Here is a 17138-nt window from a genome sequence, read left to right as displayed (position 1 = left end):
GAATTAATATATTGTGCTTACAGGTGGAGGGAAGGAGACACGGTGGCGGGTGTGGTGTCAGTGCATTGTACACAAGAAACCCTATCATTAGCAGCATTTCACATCAAGGTGCTACAAATGAAATGTAAAGAAAACTGTGCATATAAAGCTGTATTTGGAATATTGAACGTGAATATAATTTTTCTAGTACACAGTAAATTTATTTATATATAGGAAGTATGTCTAAACATTTTTAATACAAATTCAGAATCCTGACCCAGGGCACTCCAAGTATTTTTGCATGTGTTCCCCCAATTTTTTTCTGTATTTCTGTAACATTCTATCAGTATTTTCTCTGATGTGAAAAGGCTGGAAAGCACTGGCTCAAATGACTGAAAGTGCTAACATTTCAAATTGCAAAGAAGTTACCCGTTTTGGTTCGTTTGGGGTTGTTCTGTTTTTTGGCCACATCAGCAGTGTTCAGGGGGTGCTCCTAGCTTTGCTCTCAGCAATCACTCCTTGAGTTTCAGAGCCAATATAAGGTGCCAAGGATTGTCTGCCACAAAGGGATACCCTACACACTTCACTATCACTCTGGCTCCCCCCAAAACTTACCTTTTTGAGGGAAAGAATGAGGTAGGCCTCATCCTGTAGGGAGAGGTTATGTCTATGCAGTGCTAGGAATCCAACTGAGGTTAGCAGTATGCAAGGCAAGCACCTTAATCCTGGTATGATCTCCCAGGCCAACCCCAAAAGCATCTTGAATAAATAATCTCATCCAACTTCAATATAAGACAGAAAAATAACTAAATAAAATATTGCTTTTGAATCTGTTATTCAGGTGAGGCATTTTAAGGACAGAGATAAAATGGGTAGGACAGGTAGGATAAATTTAAAGTGTGAAAACTTCTATAAAGTTTGAAAGACCACGTTTGAGCACAGGCACCACATATCTCAGCACCTCCAGGAATGAGTGCAGACCAAAAACCAGGGGTGTGTCTGGGGTGGAGGGGGGCAGAGAAGAGGAGGGGGATGGGGGATAAATACTGCCTTTTGGTAGTGACATGTTTATTTTAGTCCAGAGGAAGTCCTTTACAAGTTATGGAAGTTGGAGCTAAAACTGAAAAAGTTGCATTTTCTAATTGGGAACTAATCAAACTGATTAAACAAAAACTCTCCAATTTGGGGGGAATGTATTTCACAGAGTTTGACAAACAGGAACTTAGGCAGGTAGTTAGGTATATATTGTACTAGTGTGTCTTGGACAAGTTCTCAACTGAAAGCATTTTTTATGCTAATTACTAACCAAAACTTTTTTGGCACCCTTGGACTTAATACAGGGGACTCATAAAGGAAACTGTAGAACAAGGAGTTATTTGGGGGCCAAGTGATAGAACAGTGGGTACGGCGCTTCCTTTTCATGTGGCTGACCCAACACTCAAATGATCCCCTAAGTCCCATTAGGAGTGATCCCTAAGCACCAATGGGTATGATGGCCCCTCCCTGCAGCAAAAAATTTTATTTGGGGGACAGTCAGCTTACATCCTTAATAAGGGACTCTACCAACTTTGCACAAAAATTGTCATGTCATGAGCTGGTAGGATACTACAAAGGGGTAAAGGGACTTGCTCTGGATACATCCAACACTGCAGAGTCCGGGGCACTGAGTCAGGAATGATCCTTGAACACCACATGGTATGCCAAAACCCACCCCATCACTTGCAGAATTTGTTTATATAGGTTTCTATATAGTTATGTTTGTTGAATGACTTAACCAAAGGCTATTTGGGGGAAACTGAGAAATACATCATTATGAATACTAGCCCTCCTAGCTTTCTTTGCAGAGGTTGGTCATGGCTATCTGGCCCCATTCAAAAGCAAACAAATTATTTTGTCTTAGTAATCTTTCTAAAAACAGTTGTCATCAAACCTCTTTAATAAAATATAGCAGATTCAGGTAATACTAAAAAATGGTACTAGAAATGATGCTCAACAGTATCTCACGTTTATTGAGAAGTGATTAATGGTAAAAAGAAAGGCAATGCCCTTTCCTCATTGGCTGAACAAGAAACTGAAGAAACATTCACTACACATTTTACAATATTTTCTCTTCCAAAATGCATTTCTGTAAACAAGTTTTTACCACTGTTCTTAGCTTTGAATCAAATTAATCCTGACTTAATCAGTATAATGTACAAGAACAGAACATTTCTTAGGACTCCTAGTACTTTACTTTGAGTAACAAAGGGTCATAGAAAATGAACCACCCTCAAAGACACACCTTGGGTAACACTGTCAAAATTCTCCAAGACAAAAATTCTTCATAAAAATGTTCTTCCAGTTCGGAAGGGAAAAACCAAATTGCCACTTTCTGGGGTGGAGGCCCAAAACCTTTGAAACTCAAGTGTTCTCCAAGTGCAACTGTCAAAATGGGGGAGGAAAGGGTTTAAAAATTAGAGAAAACTGTATGCACTTACGGACTTTAAAATCCGAAACATAGTAAAAAGACAAAAAAAAAAACAAAAACAAAAACAAAAAAAAAAACCAAACAAACAAAAAAACCCAAAGCATTATGCTCTGAAATCACAACCAAAGCCAAAATAAAAGGGACATTTTTCATCTAAACTACCTAGAGGGTTTTTTTTAGTTTTTTTCTTTTTCTCTTTTTTTTCATTTTCCAGTTAAGTCCTATGTCTTTGTGAAATCCCAATACTTAAACTGCAAGTCTGCAATTGTCTCTGAAGTCAATGAAATTATGAAAAAAGTCCTAATTCTCTTGAAGGTCATTTTTTTTCCTCTTAGGATACGCAGATGCAACCGTTGCTGCAGTCTGTGAAGAACTGCTTTATTTCCCACGACCTTGACGTTCCTAGAAGTTTAAAAACAAAAAATGATTAGTTATCTGAACACGCTTAAGAATTAAACTTCAGAGTTTAATAATTTTAAATAAAATTAAATTAAATTATTGGTGCTATATAGACTATTCTTCACAGTAAAAACAGATCTTTATTTCCATAGCACAGCGGGTAGGGCGTTCGCCTTACAAGCGGCTAACATGGCCGACCCGAGTTCGATTTCTCCGCCCCTCTCGGAGAGCCCGGCAAGCTACTGAGAGTATTCAATATGCCAGACACAGTAACAACAAAGTCTCCAATGGAGACGTTACTGGGCCCGCTTGAGCAAATCGACGATCAGCGGGAGGGCCTTTATCTTATCTTTATCTTTATTTCCATTTTAAACCAAAGTACTAAGTATCACGTTATTTTCCTTTTGACTTTTTTACACACACACACACACACACACACGCAGTGGGGTGCAGGGGAAGGGCTGAAGCCATCGTACAGCAGGTAGGGTGCTGCCTATGCTCGATCCCTGGCACCTCATATGGCCACCCGAATCTGCCAGGAGTGATTCCTGAGTGCAGAGCTAGGAATAACCCCTCAGCATCACTGGGTATGGCCCAAGGGGGGGGGGGGGGGGGGAGTGCATTAAGTATAGGGGGAGGGGGCTGGAGCAACAGCACAGCGGGTAGGGCGTTTGCCTTGCATGCGGCCAACCGGGGTTCGATTCCCAGCATCCCATATGGTCCCCTGAGCACCGCCAGGAGTAATTCCTGAGTGCAGAGCCAGGAGTAACCCCCGTGCATCGCCGGGTGTGACCCAAAAAGCAAAAAAAAAAAAAAAAAGTATAGGGGGAGGCTGGAGAGAGGAGGACTGCTTGCCTCGAAAGCAGTTGACTCAAGGGATCAATCCATGGCATCACATATAGTCCCCTCCCCTCCAACAATACCAGGAGTGATTCCAGAGCCCAGTGCCAGAAATAAGACCCAAGCATAGTCAGGTATGTCTTAAGTTTTCATTATCAAAAAGTAAAAATTTTCATTATGTATTTGTTTTCCTATTATAGTTTAGACTAATACTAACAGTCAATATGGGTCTAGTGGAAGTACCTCAAACATGTACCAAAGGCTCAGAAAGAAAGTTTGCAATCAATTCCTTACATATGAGAAATCCCAAACATTGCTAGGTGTGAGTCAAAAATCACACATCAAGGGCCTGAGAAAATGCATTAATCCTAGACCTTGGAGCAGGGTGTAGAGCTTCTCTGCCCAACAAGGCTAGGGTGTTGGGAAAGGGGAAAAATACTTGGAAATGGCCAGATAATATAGACAGCAGAGTGCTGACATCATGCACAGAACTCTCAGCATCCCATCTGGCTCCCCGAAAGCACTGCCAGGAGTAATTCCTGAGTGCAAAGCCTAGAGTAACTAACTCTGAGCATCACCAGGTGTGCCACCCCTCCAATCCATTTAAGAATTTGAAAGCGGAACAGTTTTCCCTATCTAAAGCCCATTTCTTTTTCTCTCTCTCTACCACTGACTACATCTCCAGCCCTAAATGTTCGTTTCTAGTAAAGATTATGAATCTTTTAAATAATCTACTCATCACATATACTTACTTCCATAATTGAAGAGGAGGGGGACAAATCAGCCTATTGCCCACCCAGAGCCCAGCAACCAGAAATGTCTACAATCCCCAATCATCACCACACCCCCCCACCTCAGACTTCACTGCCTCAAGACAAGCTTAATCCAGATATTAATCTGCTGAAAAATTCAGGTACATGGGTTGTGTAATTGAAATCTCCAGACTTTATCAGAGTTGGGATGGGCTACCTCCCCCATCTTCCTCTACTTCCTGAAGCCCCGGCAGTCACACACAAACCCCAAAGTCACCACATAATTAAAAATGTAACTCCAGTTGTACCACTCTACAACACTGATAAATCAGTAACACACCAGATTGTATGGGATGTAATATTGAAGGCAACCACTCTCAGCTAACAAAACAAAAGCAGAAGGCTTCATTCACCTGTAAATAATCTCTTACACAAGGATTTAATGGCTCCATGGCGAGATACAATAATTTTCACTGACTTTTCCGTAAGGAAACACTTTTGGATCCTTCTATTAGCAAATTATTGTAACAATAAAAATAAACTGAGGGCCTGCAGTGGGGGCAAGCTTAAGGGGTGGTTGGAAAAACTGGAGACAATGGAGGAAGGAAGGCATAATGGTGGTAGGATTGGTGCTGGAATAGTGAATGTCTGCAACAAATCATCACGAACAACTTTGTAAAACAGTGTTTATATAAAGTGTAAGAGGGGGGAATAAAAAACACCTTTAAGAAAAACTACCATTAATAGGCTTGTAAGGGCTGGAGCAATAGCACAGCGGTAGGGCGTTTGCCTTGCACGCAGCCAACATGGCCGACCCGAGTTCGATTCCTCCGCCCCTCTCGGAGAGCCCGGCAAGCTACTGAGAGTATCTCACCCGCACGGCAGAGCCTGGCAAGCTCCCCGTGACGTATTCGATATGCCAAACACAGTAACAACAAAGTCTCCAATGGAGACGTTACTGGGCCCACTCGAGCAAATCGATGATCAACAGGAGGGCTTTTACTTTACCTTTTAATAGGCTTGTAAGTTTCAAGCACTGTACATTTATAATGACCTTCATAACCACCCTGCAAGGACTAGGCTATTTCAGTCTAGGGGAAGAAAACTAAAGCTGTGAAAAGTTTCTTGACCAAGTTTACATAGCAAAGAACCAACATTTAAATCTAAAAATATGTTCCTTTTACTACACCATACTATTATAAATACATAAAAGTCAATAAACTTAAGTGAAAATTAGTGATGAAATAACTACCCTACCATTAAAAATACACTATGGCACTGTCCTCCCGTTTATCAATTTGCTGGAGCGCGCACCAGTAACATCTCCATTGTGAGACTTGTTTCTGTTTTTTGGCCACGGGGAGCTTGCCAGGCTCTGCGGTGCAGGCGGGACACTCTCGGTAGCTTGCTAGGCTCTCGAAGAGGGGTGGAGGAATTGAACCCGGGTCAGTCACATGCAAGGCAAACACCCTGCCTGTTGTGCTATCACACCAGCCCAATAACAGCAATAACAGCAATAACAGCAATAATAATAATAATAATAAACTTTCTGGAGCTAGGGCCAAGTGCAGTGCGGCTGAGGGGGCTTCTACAGTGGACAGTGGTCGATCCTGGGTTGGAGTGAGTCCAGCCCGACGCCGCTGGCCTGTACGTGGCCGAGAAGCATGAAGTACTGTGGGGTGGGAACCTTTTTGGAATAGAGCAGGTGTCAGAATCACAGATAGAAATACACATAGATAGAAATAAGAGGTTAAGTAAATGTTTGGTTCAGTAAGTGTTGGTTTTTGCTGCCCCACTTCACATTTCTGGAATTCAGTTATAAACTCACCAATATACCAAAGATCTGGATTGTTGGGGGTGGGGGGGATAGTCACACCTGTCATTGATGCTAAAGGATTTGAATGTGTGCACACACAAGTGCATGTCAGGATTCAAACCACAGTTGTGGTGCCCACAGCTACATGTAATGTAAAACAAGCACCCTACTTCCTATAACCTCTCTCCAGTCTCTGATTTTTTCCAAATTACTCTTGAAATTGAAAAGATAATGTATCCACATTATCTCTGGGAGAAAAAACTCTGGGGGACCAGCAAGATGACTTAAAGGGCTGGAGCCAAGTCTGATGTCCAACCATGAGTACTGCTAAGTGTGGCCCCAAAACATAAATAAGGGGGAAAAAATACATTCATTCAAATAGAATATTAAGCAAATGTAGCAAAATACTACATAGCTAAACTTGGTGAGGAATATGTGGGAGATTTATTACTAGCACTGAAATTACTCTAATTATTTGAGAGAAAAGATAAAATAGTTTGTAAAAAGAACATGGGTTTTCATTTACTTTTAGAAGGGGAAGAGCCTACATTAAAAAATTATCTGGTGGGGCTGGAGCAATAGTACAGGGGATAGGGCATTTGCCTTGCATGTGGCCGACCTGGGTTCGATTCCCAGCATCCTGTATGGTCCCCTGAGCACCGCCAGGGGTAGTAATTCCTGAGTGCAGAGTCAGGAGTAATCCCTGTGCATCACAAGGTGTGACCCAAAAAGCAAAATAAATAAAATAAAAAAATAAGATTTTAATTAAGAAAGTGAAAAACAGAGGAAGTAATTTCTCGCTCTCAGTATCTGGTCTAGTTATCTAAAGGTAATAATCACAGTTCAGCACATGATTCTCCAAACATAGCAGGGAGTAACCATTTAGAACAAGGTGGGAGTAGTCCCTGAGCACTGCTGGATAAAATTCCCAAGAAAAAAAATTAATGAACCAGGGAAGTGACTAAACTGGAAAGCATGTTTTGCATGAAAGAATCCCATGTTCAATCTATGGCAGCATGCGGTCCCCTAAACATCAATAGAAGTTAACTCCTGAGCATCATCAATTATGGTTCTCTCCCCACCTGTTCTATCCAAAGAAACAACCAGCTTTTAGGACCAGGATGATGGCTTACAGGACTAGAGGACATGATTTGTATGTGAAAGCCCCAGGTTTTATACTGATATAAGCATATCACTTTGGGAAACTGCAAACGGTCGGTAGCACTAATCTTACAGCTTTGAACTCTCTAAAAAGTTAGTGTGTGAGGCTGAAGATAGTATAGCAGATAAGGCCAGCTTGCCTAGTACATAGTCTATGGGGGTTCGATTCCCAGCATCCCATTGTGTTGCACCCCAAAGGTACCTTGAGCACTACCAGGAATGACTCCTGAGTGTTGCTGGTGTGGCCCAAAACCAAAACTTTTTTTATTAAAGTTAAGCTGTTCACAAAAAAAAGACCAAAAAAAAGCACTGAATGTTCAAACCAAAACAATATCTTACAAATACTCATGCTAGGGCTGGAGAGATAGCAAAGTCACTGGAGAGATAACAAGGGTCACTGCCTTGCACATGGTCTAGGGGAGTTAAATGGGTAATCTCTAAGCACTCCTAGGTATAGTCCGAAACACACACCCTTCATGAGTCCTAATGAAGGATAGAGATATTACAGCACACAGGGTGCTTGCCTTGCAAGCAGAGGACTAGCTTTGATGCCCAGCATCCCATATGGTCCTCAAACTTACCCATTAGAGATTCCTAAACACAAGTCTAGGAATAACCCATGAGCACCACTGGGTGTAGCCCACAAACAAAAAGTTCTAAAGAGAACAATATGATCAACACTTGCTCTTGGACTACAAAACTGACATTACTATGAGAGTTGAGGGTGAGAGAAAGTGGGGGGAGGGAATGTTTGAGGATAACCTGTTACCTAAACTACAATAAATTAGATAAATATAAAACAGGGGTCAGAGAGATATCTTAAAGGGCTACTACCAAGAGTGGTTACTGAGTGCAGAGCCAGAAGTAACCATAGAGCATCTCCGGGTGTGGCTCCAAAAAACAAAAACCAAAGGCCAAGATTCCTCAGGATTTCTAGTTATAGCCTCCCTATGGTAAACTGGAATAAAATCAGTCAACTGGGAATTAATCTGTTTACTCACCAATGAATGGAAAGCATTAATGAACCTTTTACTGAACTAGCTGTTCCAACCCTAACAATTTGATAAGGAGGTGAGAGCAACATACAATCTTTTAAATTTTTTGCTTTGGGGCCACACCCGGTAATGCTCAGGAGCTACTCATGGCTCTGTACTCAGGAATCACTCCTGGTGGTGTTCAGGGGATCATAAGGGATGCCGGAGATCTGACCAGGGTCAGGTGTCTGCAAGGTAAATACCTTATTCACTGTGATATCTCTCACAACCATTTTTTAATGCAAGGGAACAAACCCAGAGCCTCAATCATGAGACTTATTTTCTACACTTAACTATGCTTTTGGTACAGCATGATATAAATTTAATCTTAAGGAAAGGCCAAAGTGATAATTTCGCTACCTCAATCTTTCTGCTTGATAATGTTCAGGCTATAGGATTCAACTGTGAAGAATGATCCTTATTTGCCTTAATTCAAAGTGTTTTTAGCAGTTAATTCAAAATTTTGTTGGTTGTTTCTTGAATTTGTTTGGGGGCCACCTTCAGTGCTGCTTGGGCTTATTCCTGGCTCTGTGCCTAGGAAATCACTCTTGGCAGGTTCCAGGATCAATATGTGGTGCAAGGATTGAACCCAGGTCAACTATGTGCAAGGTATGGTGCCCTATCCCCTGTACTATCGCACCCATAACAATAGATTTTAAGTGAAGCAAAATACAAAGGAATTTACTTCGATGTGAAGGGAAAGAAGAAAAACATGCCCCCCCCAAAAAAGGGAAAGCTGGTGAAATTGTATCGTGGGCAGGGCACGTGCCTTGTATGCAGCCAACCCGGATTCTATTAATGGCATCCCATATGGTTTCCTGAACTTGCCAGAAGTGATCCCTGAGAGCACAGCCTGGAGTAAACCCTGAGCACAGTTGGGTGTGACCCACCACCCCCACCAAAAAAAGAATGAGGATGTGGCCCAAAAACAAACACAAAAAGAACAGTATCTTAATTTATTGTTTATTTATTGCCCTCATTATTTCTCAGACAACTGTTATGACCTTTCATTTGGTATAAAGTCACCTACACATCACATCCTCTCCCAACTTAAAGATGTGTACATTTCCATTTAACCGTAAAATGGGTTATTGCTCCCCCACCCCCACTACTGTGAGGATTTCAAAATTATGAAAGTGTCTAAGAAAGTAAATGCTCACTAGTATTTCAGACCCCCATTTTTTGCAGACACAATACCTGGAGGTGCTGGGGAACCCTGTAGTTCTTGGGATTGAATTTGGGATCCCCACAGACAAAGCACAGGCTACAGCCCTTTTTGAGTTATCTACCCAGCCCTGTATTTCACATGTTAACCCTTTAAACTCACTTCACAATAACTATGCTCATTATAATTCAACTAAATAAAATATAGAATATCCAGAATCTTTCCAATTAGAACAATGTAGAGAGAACACACAAAACTGTACATATAAAGAACCCAACCAACATCTTTATGTTTATCACTTATCATTCTTTTCCACAATATTCTAAAAGCATACTCGGGGGTTGGCAGGATAGTACAACTGATAGGGTGCTTGGCTTCCATCCAGCCAACCTGAGTTCAATCCCCGACGCCCATATGGTTCTGAGCCCACCAAGAGTGCAGAGCCAGGAATGAGCCCTGAGTACTGTCAGAGGTGGCCAAAAACAACAACAACAAAAAACCCTTAAAAAAAATACCCTTAACATTCCTAAGACCACACTTTTGAACATGCTCTTCCTAGAGCATGATTCCCTGCCCTTCTCCCCACTTTTCTATCTGGCATACACCTTTATTTCTCAAAGTAATAAAAAAGCTTTGAAGATTCTAGATTCAGAACTCTTTGATTATAGTTCCTATGTTTTTATTTTCTTCAGGAGCCAGTGTTTAAGGTCACACCCAATAGAGCTCAGGAGCTATTCCTGGCTCTGTGCTAAGGAGTGACACATGGCAGACACATGGGAAACTGGGGGTAGGTGGTGCCAGGAATTCAAACCGGGGTCAGTCATGTGCAAGGAAAGCACCTTACCTCTTGTACTATCTCTCCAGCTCTAAACTGTCCTTTTTGTTTTTTTTTGGGCCACACCTGGTGGTGGTGAGGGCTTACTCCTGGCTCTGCACTCATGGATCACACTGCTGGTGGGGTGATTCAGTCCCACACTTAGCATTTTTCCATCGAGACACATCTGTTGATGGACTAGAGATAAATGTAGAGCGAAGAGGACACATACATTACACATGTCCGACGGGGGTTAAATACCTGGCATACCATATGGTTCCCCCAACCCCCCACCCCAAGCCCACCAGGAATAGCCCCAGAGCATCACCAGGTGCAGCCAAAGAAAAAAAAGTCATCTGTTGATTCACCAAAGACATCATCTTTACAGGTTAAATACAATTTGAGAAATTTCTTTCCTAAACTGTTAATACCAGAAAGAGGGAAGCTGAAGAGATAGGTAGTACAGAAGGTGGGGCACTTGCCTGGCACATAGCTGACCTAGGTTCACACTAGTATGTCTCCTGAGCTCTACCAGGAATGATCTGAGCACAGAGCTAGGAGTAAATCCTGAGCACTGCTGGGTGTGGCCAAGAAATTTTTAAATTAAGAATACTAGAATCTGGGCTGGAGCAGGAGTACAGCAGGTAGGGCGTTTGCCTTGCACACACCTGACCTTGGTTCAATCCCTGGCATCCCATATGGTCCCAAGCACCACAAGGAGTAATTCCTGAGCGTAGAGCCAGGAGTAACCCGAGTATGAACCAAAAACCAAAAACAAAACCAAACAAACAACAACAAAAAAAAACCCCCACCACCAACTAGAATCTCCAAAATTTTGTTATTTGGAGTATCAGAGCTGTGAGCTGTAAACTGTCACTGTCACTGTTGTTCATCGATTTGCTAGAATGGGTCCAATAACGTCTCCATTGTCACACTTGTTACTGTTTTTGGCATATCGAATATGTCAGGGGTAGCTTGCCAGGCTTTGCCGTGCGGGTGAGATACTCTCGGTAGCTTGCCCAGCTCTCTGAGAGGGGCAGAGAAATCGAACCTGTGTCGGCCAGGTTGGCTGCATACAAGGCAAACGCCCTACCCGCTGTGCTATCACTTTCCAGCCTGTAAACAACACAAAATTTAGTCTGCGGTGGTTTTTTGGGGGGTTATTTGTGGAGGGGAGGTACTCCTAGCTCTGTACTCAGGGATCACCCCTGGCAGGCTTGCAAACCAAACCATGGTCACATACAAGGACAGTGCCCTGTCTGCTGTACTATCATTCTAGTCCCTGCAGTAATATTTTCATCATCAGTAAATATTTCTTTTTGTGTCACACCCGGTGATATATTTTTTGTGTGTATGTCACACCCAACGATGCTCAGAGGATACTCCTGGCTCTGCGCTCAGAAATTACTCCTGGTGGCAATATGCTGGAAATCGAAGCTGGGTTGGCCACGTGCAAGGCAAACACCCTACCCGCTGTGCTATTGCTCCAGCCCCATCATCAGTAAATAGGGTAAATAAAAAAAAGAGAGAGAAAGAAATCAACAAAAATCAAGCCCTGATTTATATGCATAAATAACACTACTGATTATAAACACCAATGCACTGAATGTGGGGTTAAGAAGCGATATATGGGGCTGAAGCCATAGTACAGCGGGTAAGGTGTTTGCCGTGCACGTGGCAGACCCGGGTTTAATTCCCAGGATCCCATATGGTCACCCAGCACCTCCAGGAGTGATTCCTGAGTGCAGAGTCAGGAGTAACCCCTGAGCGCAGCTGGGTGTGACCCCAAAAAGCCAAATATATGTGTGTGTGTGTGTGTGTGTATACACACACACATGGGCTGGAGCAATAGCACAGTGGGTAGGACATTTGCCTTGCACTCAGCCAACCCAAGTTCGATTCTTCAGTCCCTCTCGGAGAGCCCAGCAAGCTACTGAGAGTATCTCGCCCACCTGGCAGAGCCTGGTAAGCTCCCCATGGTGTATTCTATATACCAAAATCAGTAACACAAGTCTCACAATGGAGATGTTACTAGTGCCCGCTCGAGCAAATTGATGAGCAACGGGAGGACAGTGCCACAGTGCTCTGTGTGTGTGTGTGTGTGTATAAAAAGAAGTGATATATAGGGGCTGGAGCAATTGTATACCAGGCATTTGCCTTGCACGTAGCCAACCAGGTTCAATTCCCAGCATCCAGTATGGTCCCCTGAGCACCGCCAGGAGTTAATTCCTGAATGCAAAGCCAAAAGTAACCCCTGTGCATTGCCGGGTGTGACCCCAAAAAAGCAAAAAAAAAAAAAGTGATGTACAGGATAATACAGGAACCTGGATTCAATTCCTATCACCTCAAATGGTTTCCCCAAGACCCACCAGGAGTGATCTCTGTGTGCAGATAACAGAAACCCTGAGCACAATCGGATGTGCTCCACCAAAACAAAGAGACACCAAACTACATTTTATATTATATATACACAAATGTCTGAAAGTGATCACTTCAGTAGCCAAAGAGAACAGAGGAACAGAGCATATAATTTTCATGGAGGCTGAGTTTGATCCCTGACACCACGCTGTCCTACGCACCAACCAGAGCAATCCTTAACTGACTCACAAGTCAGAGTAACCCTTGACCACTGTTGTCAGGCACAACCCAAAAACAAGTATTAAATAAAAATGCTATTTAATGCTAAGTCCAAATGAAATTATTTTTGTTGTTGCTTTTTCAGGGTTTAGGGTCAATGCAGCGCTGGCTCGGGAGCTATATTCCTGGCTGTGCTCAGGAGCAATGTCCTAACTGCTCAGAGAGACATAAGCAGCTGGGAGTTGAACCAAAGTCATAAACCTTATTCTCTCTCTCTGGCCTCTTGACTCTTTTTAGCTATTACAAACTACATTTTACAGTTTGTATTTTAATTAAGTATAACAAGAAAGGGTTTTAAGAGGTCAGAAAGATAGTAATAGCAAGGAAAGATGCTTGCCTTACATGTGTCCATTAAGTCCAACAACGGTTTGATTCCCCAGCAACACGTATGTTCCCCATTCCTGACAAGTGTGATCCCTGAGCATAGATGGGTGTGACTCAAAAACAAAAATATGTATAAAAAAAAACACAACCCAAAATATGTGTGTGTGTATACAACAAACTTGCTAAAAGGCTCAAACAGGGGCTGGAGCAATAGCACAGAGGGTAGGGCCTTCGCTTTGCACACAGCGGACCCGGATTCGATCCTCAACATCCCATATGGTTCCCAGAGCACCGCCAGGAGTGATTCCTGAGTGCAGAGCCAGGAGTAACCCCTAAGCATCACCGAGTGTGACCCAAAAAGCAGAAAAAATAAATAAAAAAATTTAAAATTTGAAAATAAGAAAACACATCTGGCTAAAGAACAGTTCCTTCCTGACTTCTATATCACTAAAATTTGGATACTATAGTGACTAAATGCCCAAATTAAAAGTATAGTTGGGAGAAGACGGCACTTTGAAAAAAGTACTCCTGGCAGGAGCAACAGTACAGCATTGCTTTGCACATGGCCAACCTGGGTTTGATCCCCAGTATTCCATATGGTCCCCTGAGTGCAGAGGCAGGAATAACTCCTGAGCATCGCCAGGCATGACCCAAATTCCATCCCCACCCCTACCAGATACTTACTCCTTACAATATGAAATATTACTTGCAGGCTAGAGTACACTTGGAGTGACCCAAGTGCAGAGTCAGCAGTAAGGTCTGAGCACTGCTAAATGAAGTTCAAAAAACTTTACCCCTTTTACCACTGTTGATCACTTTTTTAAAATTGTTTTTTTCCCTCTTTTTGGGTCACACCCAGCGGTGCTCAGGGGTTACTCCTGGATCTGCACTCAGGAATTACTCCTAGCAGTGCTCGGGGGACCATATGGGATGCCGGGGATTGGACCCAGGTGGGCTGTGTGCAAGGCAAATGCCCTACCTGCTGTACTATTGCTTCGACCCCTCCTGACCACTTTTAAGTAGTTATGAGTTCTTTAAAGAGCCTAAACCTTCAGATTAGGTGGCAAGGGGTGGAGGGGTAGAGATGACTGGGCCACACCTGGTATACTCCTGTTCATTCCTGCCAGGTATCAAGGGAACATATGTGGTGGACTCTGGGTCAACCACAGGCAAGCACCCTATTCATTTCAAATAGATCCTAATTTGATCCTCAGGGCTGGAGATGTGGCTCAGAGATGGTGCACAAGCCTTGTAAGTGAGGACCTAGGTTCAATCCCCAGCACCATACATGCGAAAATAAAACAGGGATGCACACAGCAGGTAAGGCGCTTGCCTTGCACAAGGCCAACCCAGGATCAATCCTTAGTTTCCCGAAACCCTACCAAGAATGAATGATCCCTGAGTGCAGAGCTAGAAGTAAGCACTACCAGAGTGCCCACACCCAAAATAAATAAACACACTAAAATAAAAATAGGCTTTGCCTGTCCATTTTTTTTTTTTTTGCCTTTTGGGTCACACCCAGCGATGCTCAGGGCTGACTCCTGGCTCTTCACTCAGGAATTACTCCTGGCAGTGCTCAGCGGACCATATGGGATGCTGTGAATTGAACCCAGGTCAGCTGCATGCAAGGCAAATGCCCCATCCGCTGTCTATCACTCTAGCCCCTGCCTGTCCATTCTTTTAAAACTCTAGTCTTGTGCTGGAGATACACACCATGTAAGGTGCTTGCTTTGCATAAGGCCTCCCAGCACTACATATGGTCCCAAGCAGAGTAGACCCCTTAGAGACAGGAATAGCCCATGACCCTTACAAAGTATGGCCCAAAATCCCCCCAAAACAAAACTATAAAACTGTAATCTTGGATCACAGAGGGAAAAAGGCTAGAGCACAAGCTTTGCATGATGGTATCGCCAGTATCTGAATGTCCTCCTGAGCACCAAAAAGAAATAGCCCAAAAAGCAACACCTCCCGTGGTCAGTGTGATAATAACCACATCATAAAAAACTATAAGCAAGACTTGAGAGTAGAAGAAACAAGACACTAACTTTGAATATGGTGACAATGGCCATAACTATGGTCCAAATCTCCCAGACTAGATACGGTTCCCCAAACATTGACAGGAGTCAATGGTTCAAGTCTCCCATACTATATATGGTTCCCCAAATACCACTTCTAAGTGCTGCCAGGTGTGGCCCAAACACCTTCATCTTAAATTTTTCAAACTGTACAATTCACAGATAAGGATGCTGGGCCATTAATGGTTCAAGACTGCACTTTACTCCAGCATGATTACACAAGAAAGGCCCAAAAAAGAAAAGATCAGCATAAATCCATTACCATACTCCATCAAATTTAAACAACTGTAAATACATCCAAACACACTATAAGCCGTGATTTATTGGCCTTCTGCTAAAAAAAAAAAAAATATATATATATATATACATATATATAGGGGCTGGAGAGATAGCATAGCAGGTAGGGCGTTTGCCTTGCACACGGCCGACCCGGGTTCGATTCCCAGCATCCCATATGGTTCCCTGAGCACCACCAGGAGTGACCCCTGAGTGCAGAGCCAGGAGTAACCTCTGTGCATCACCAGGTGTGACCCAAAAAGTAAAATATATATATATATATGTAGTAGTGTTTATAAAATCCTGCTTTTCTCAATTATAATGAAATTTTTTTATTTCCTTTTTTTTGGGGGGGGCCAGGGGGCCACACCCAGTAGTGCTTAGTGTTTACTTCTGGCTCTGTGTTGTACTCAAGAATTATTCCTGGCAAGACTCAGGAAGACCATAGGATATATTCCAGGGACCAAATCTGGGCTAGTCATATACAAGGCAAACCACTCTACCTGATGTACTATCACTCTGGCCCGGAATTTCAAAAAATATAAAGTGGGGTGTGGGAGATGGGGAAGCTACAGAGGGAGGTTGTTTCGAGGCCAAATAATACAGCAAGAAAGGCACTTGCCTTAGGGGCTGACACCAGGTTCAATGTCCAGTACCACATATGGTCTCCTGAGCCCCATTATCAGTGATCTCTGAGCAGAGAGCCAAGAGTAGGTGTGGCAAATAAATAAGCAGCTTGCCTTCCATGTGGCTAAGTCTGGTTTGAACCATAGTGTTGCATATGGATTCCATGACATTTGAGCAATAAACTGAGGCCCATGGGGTAAGATTTTCCCCAGCACTATGTGGTTGAGAGAGTACAGAGTTTAAGGGGCAACCCTGGTTTGACACATCATCTGATCTTCCTGATCATCTCTGGGATGGCCCAATTAATCCCAGCACCACTGCAGGTACTCAGGGTCTCACATTGTCATTCCAGTATGCTGAGAATCACAAGGAGAATCCCCTAAACCCCCTGATTTAGAACTCCCCCTCCAATACATAAACCCTAAACTATTATCACTATAATTACATTTTCTCTAGCGAAAGCACAGCAGGTAAGGTGTTTGCCTTGCAAGCGGCCAATATGGCCGACCCGAGTTCGATTCCTCTGCCCCTCTCGCAGAGCCCAGCAAGCTACCGAGAGTATCTCACCTGCATGGCAGAGCCTGGCAAGCTACCCGTGACGTATTCGATATGCCAAACACAGTAACAACAAGTCTCATGATGGAGATGTTACTGGGCCCGCTCGAGCGAATCGATAAATAACGGGAGGACCGTGTGAGAAAAAAGTGTGACCGGTCTACCCACTCTCCATTAGCTTTCAAATTCTTCAGAATAAGAGCCTGAGTCTCACTGA

The 17138-nt window shown here is 43.1% G+C and overlaps 1 protein-coding gene across 2 annotated transcripts in view; it reads right to left on the bottom strand.

Moving 5' to 3' along the window:
• Nucleotides 1-1962: 1962 nt before the first annotated feature.
• The window catches only part of YTHDF2 (YTH N6-methyladenosine RNA binding protein F2), a 28692-nt gene continuing 13516 nt past the window's right edge, over nucleotides 1963-17138 (bottom strand). For both annotated transcript variants that reach the window (XM_056123221.1, XM_056123222.1), the window contains one exon: nucleotides 1963-2848. In XM_056123221.1, the coding sequence (XP_055979196.1) occupies nucleotides 2825-2848 (24 nt within the window). In that variant the 3' untranslated portion in view covers nucleotides 1963-2824. The remainder of the gene's footprint in view (nucleotides 2849-17138) is intronic.

Source organism: Sorex fumeus, unplaced genomic scaffold (genome assembly GCF_029834395.1).
Source record: "Sorex fumeus unplaced genomic scaffold, SorFum_2.1 ptg000047l, whole genome shotgun sequence".
NCBI lineage: Eukaryota > Metazoa > Chordata > Mammalia > Eulipotyphla > Soricidae > Sorex > Sorex fumeus.
This window is presented reverse-complemented; position numbering and strand designations above follow the sequence as displayed.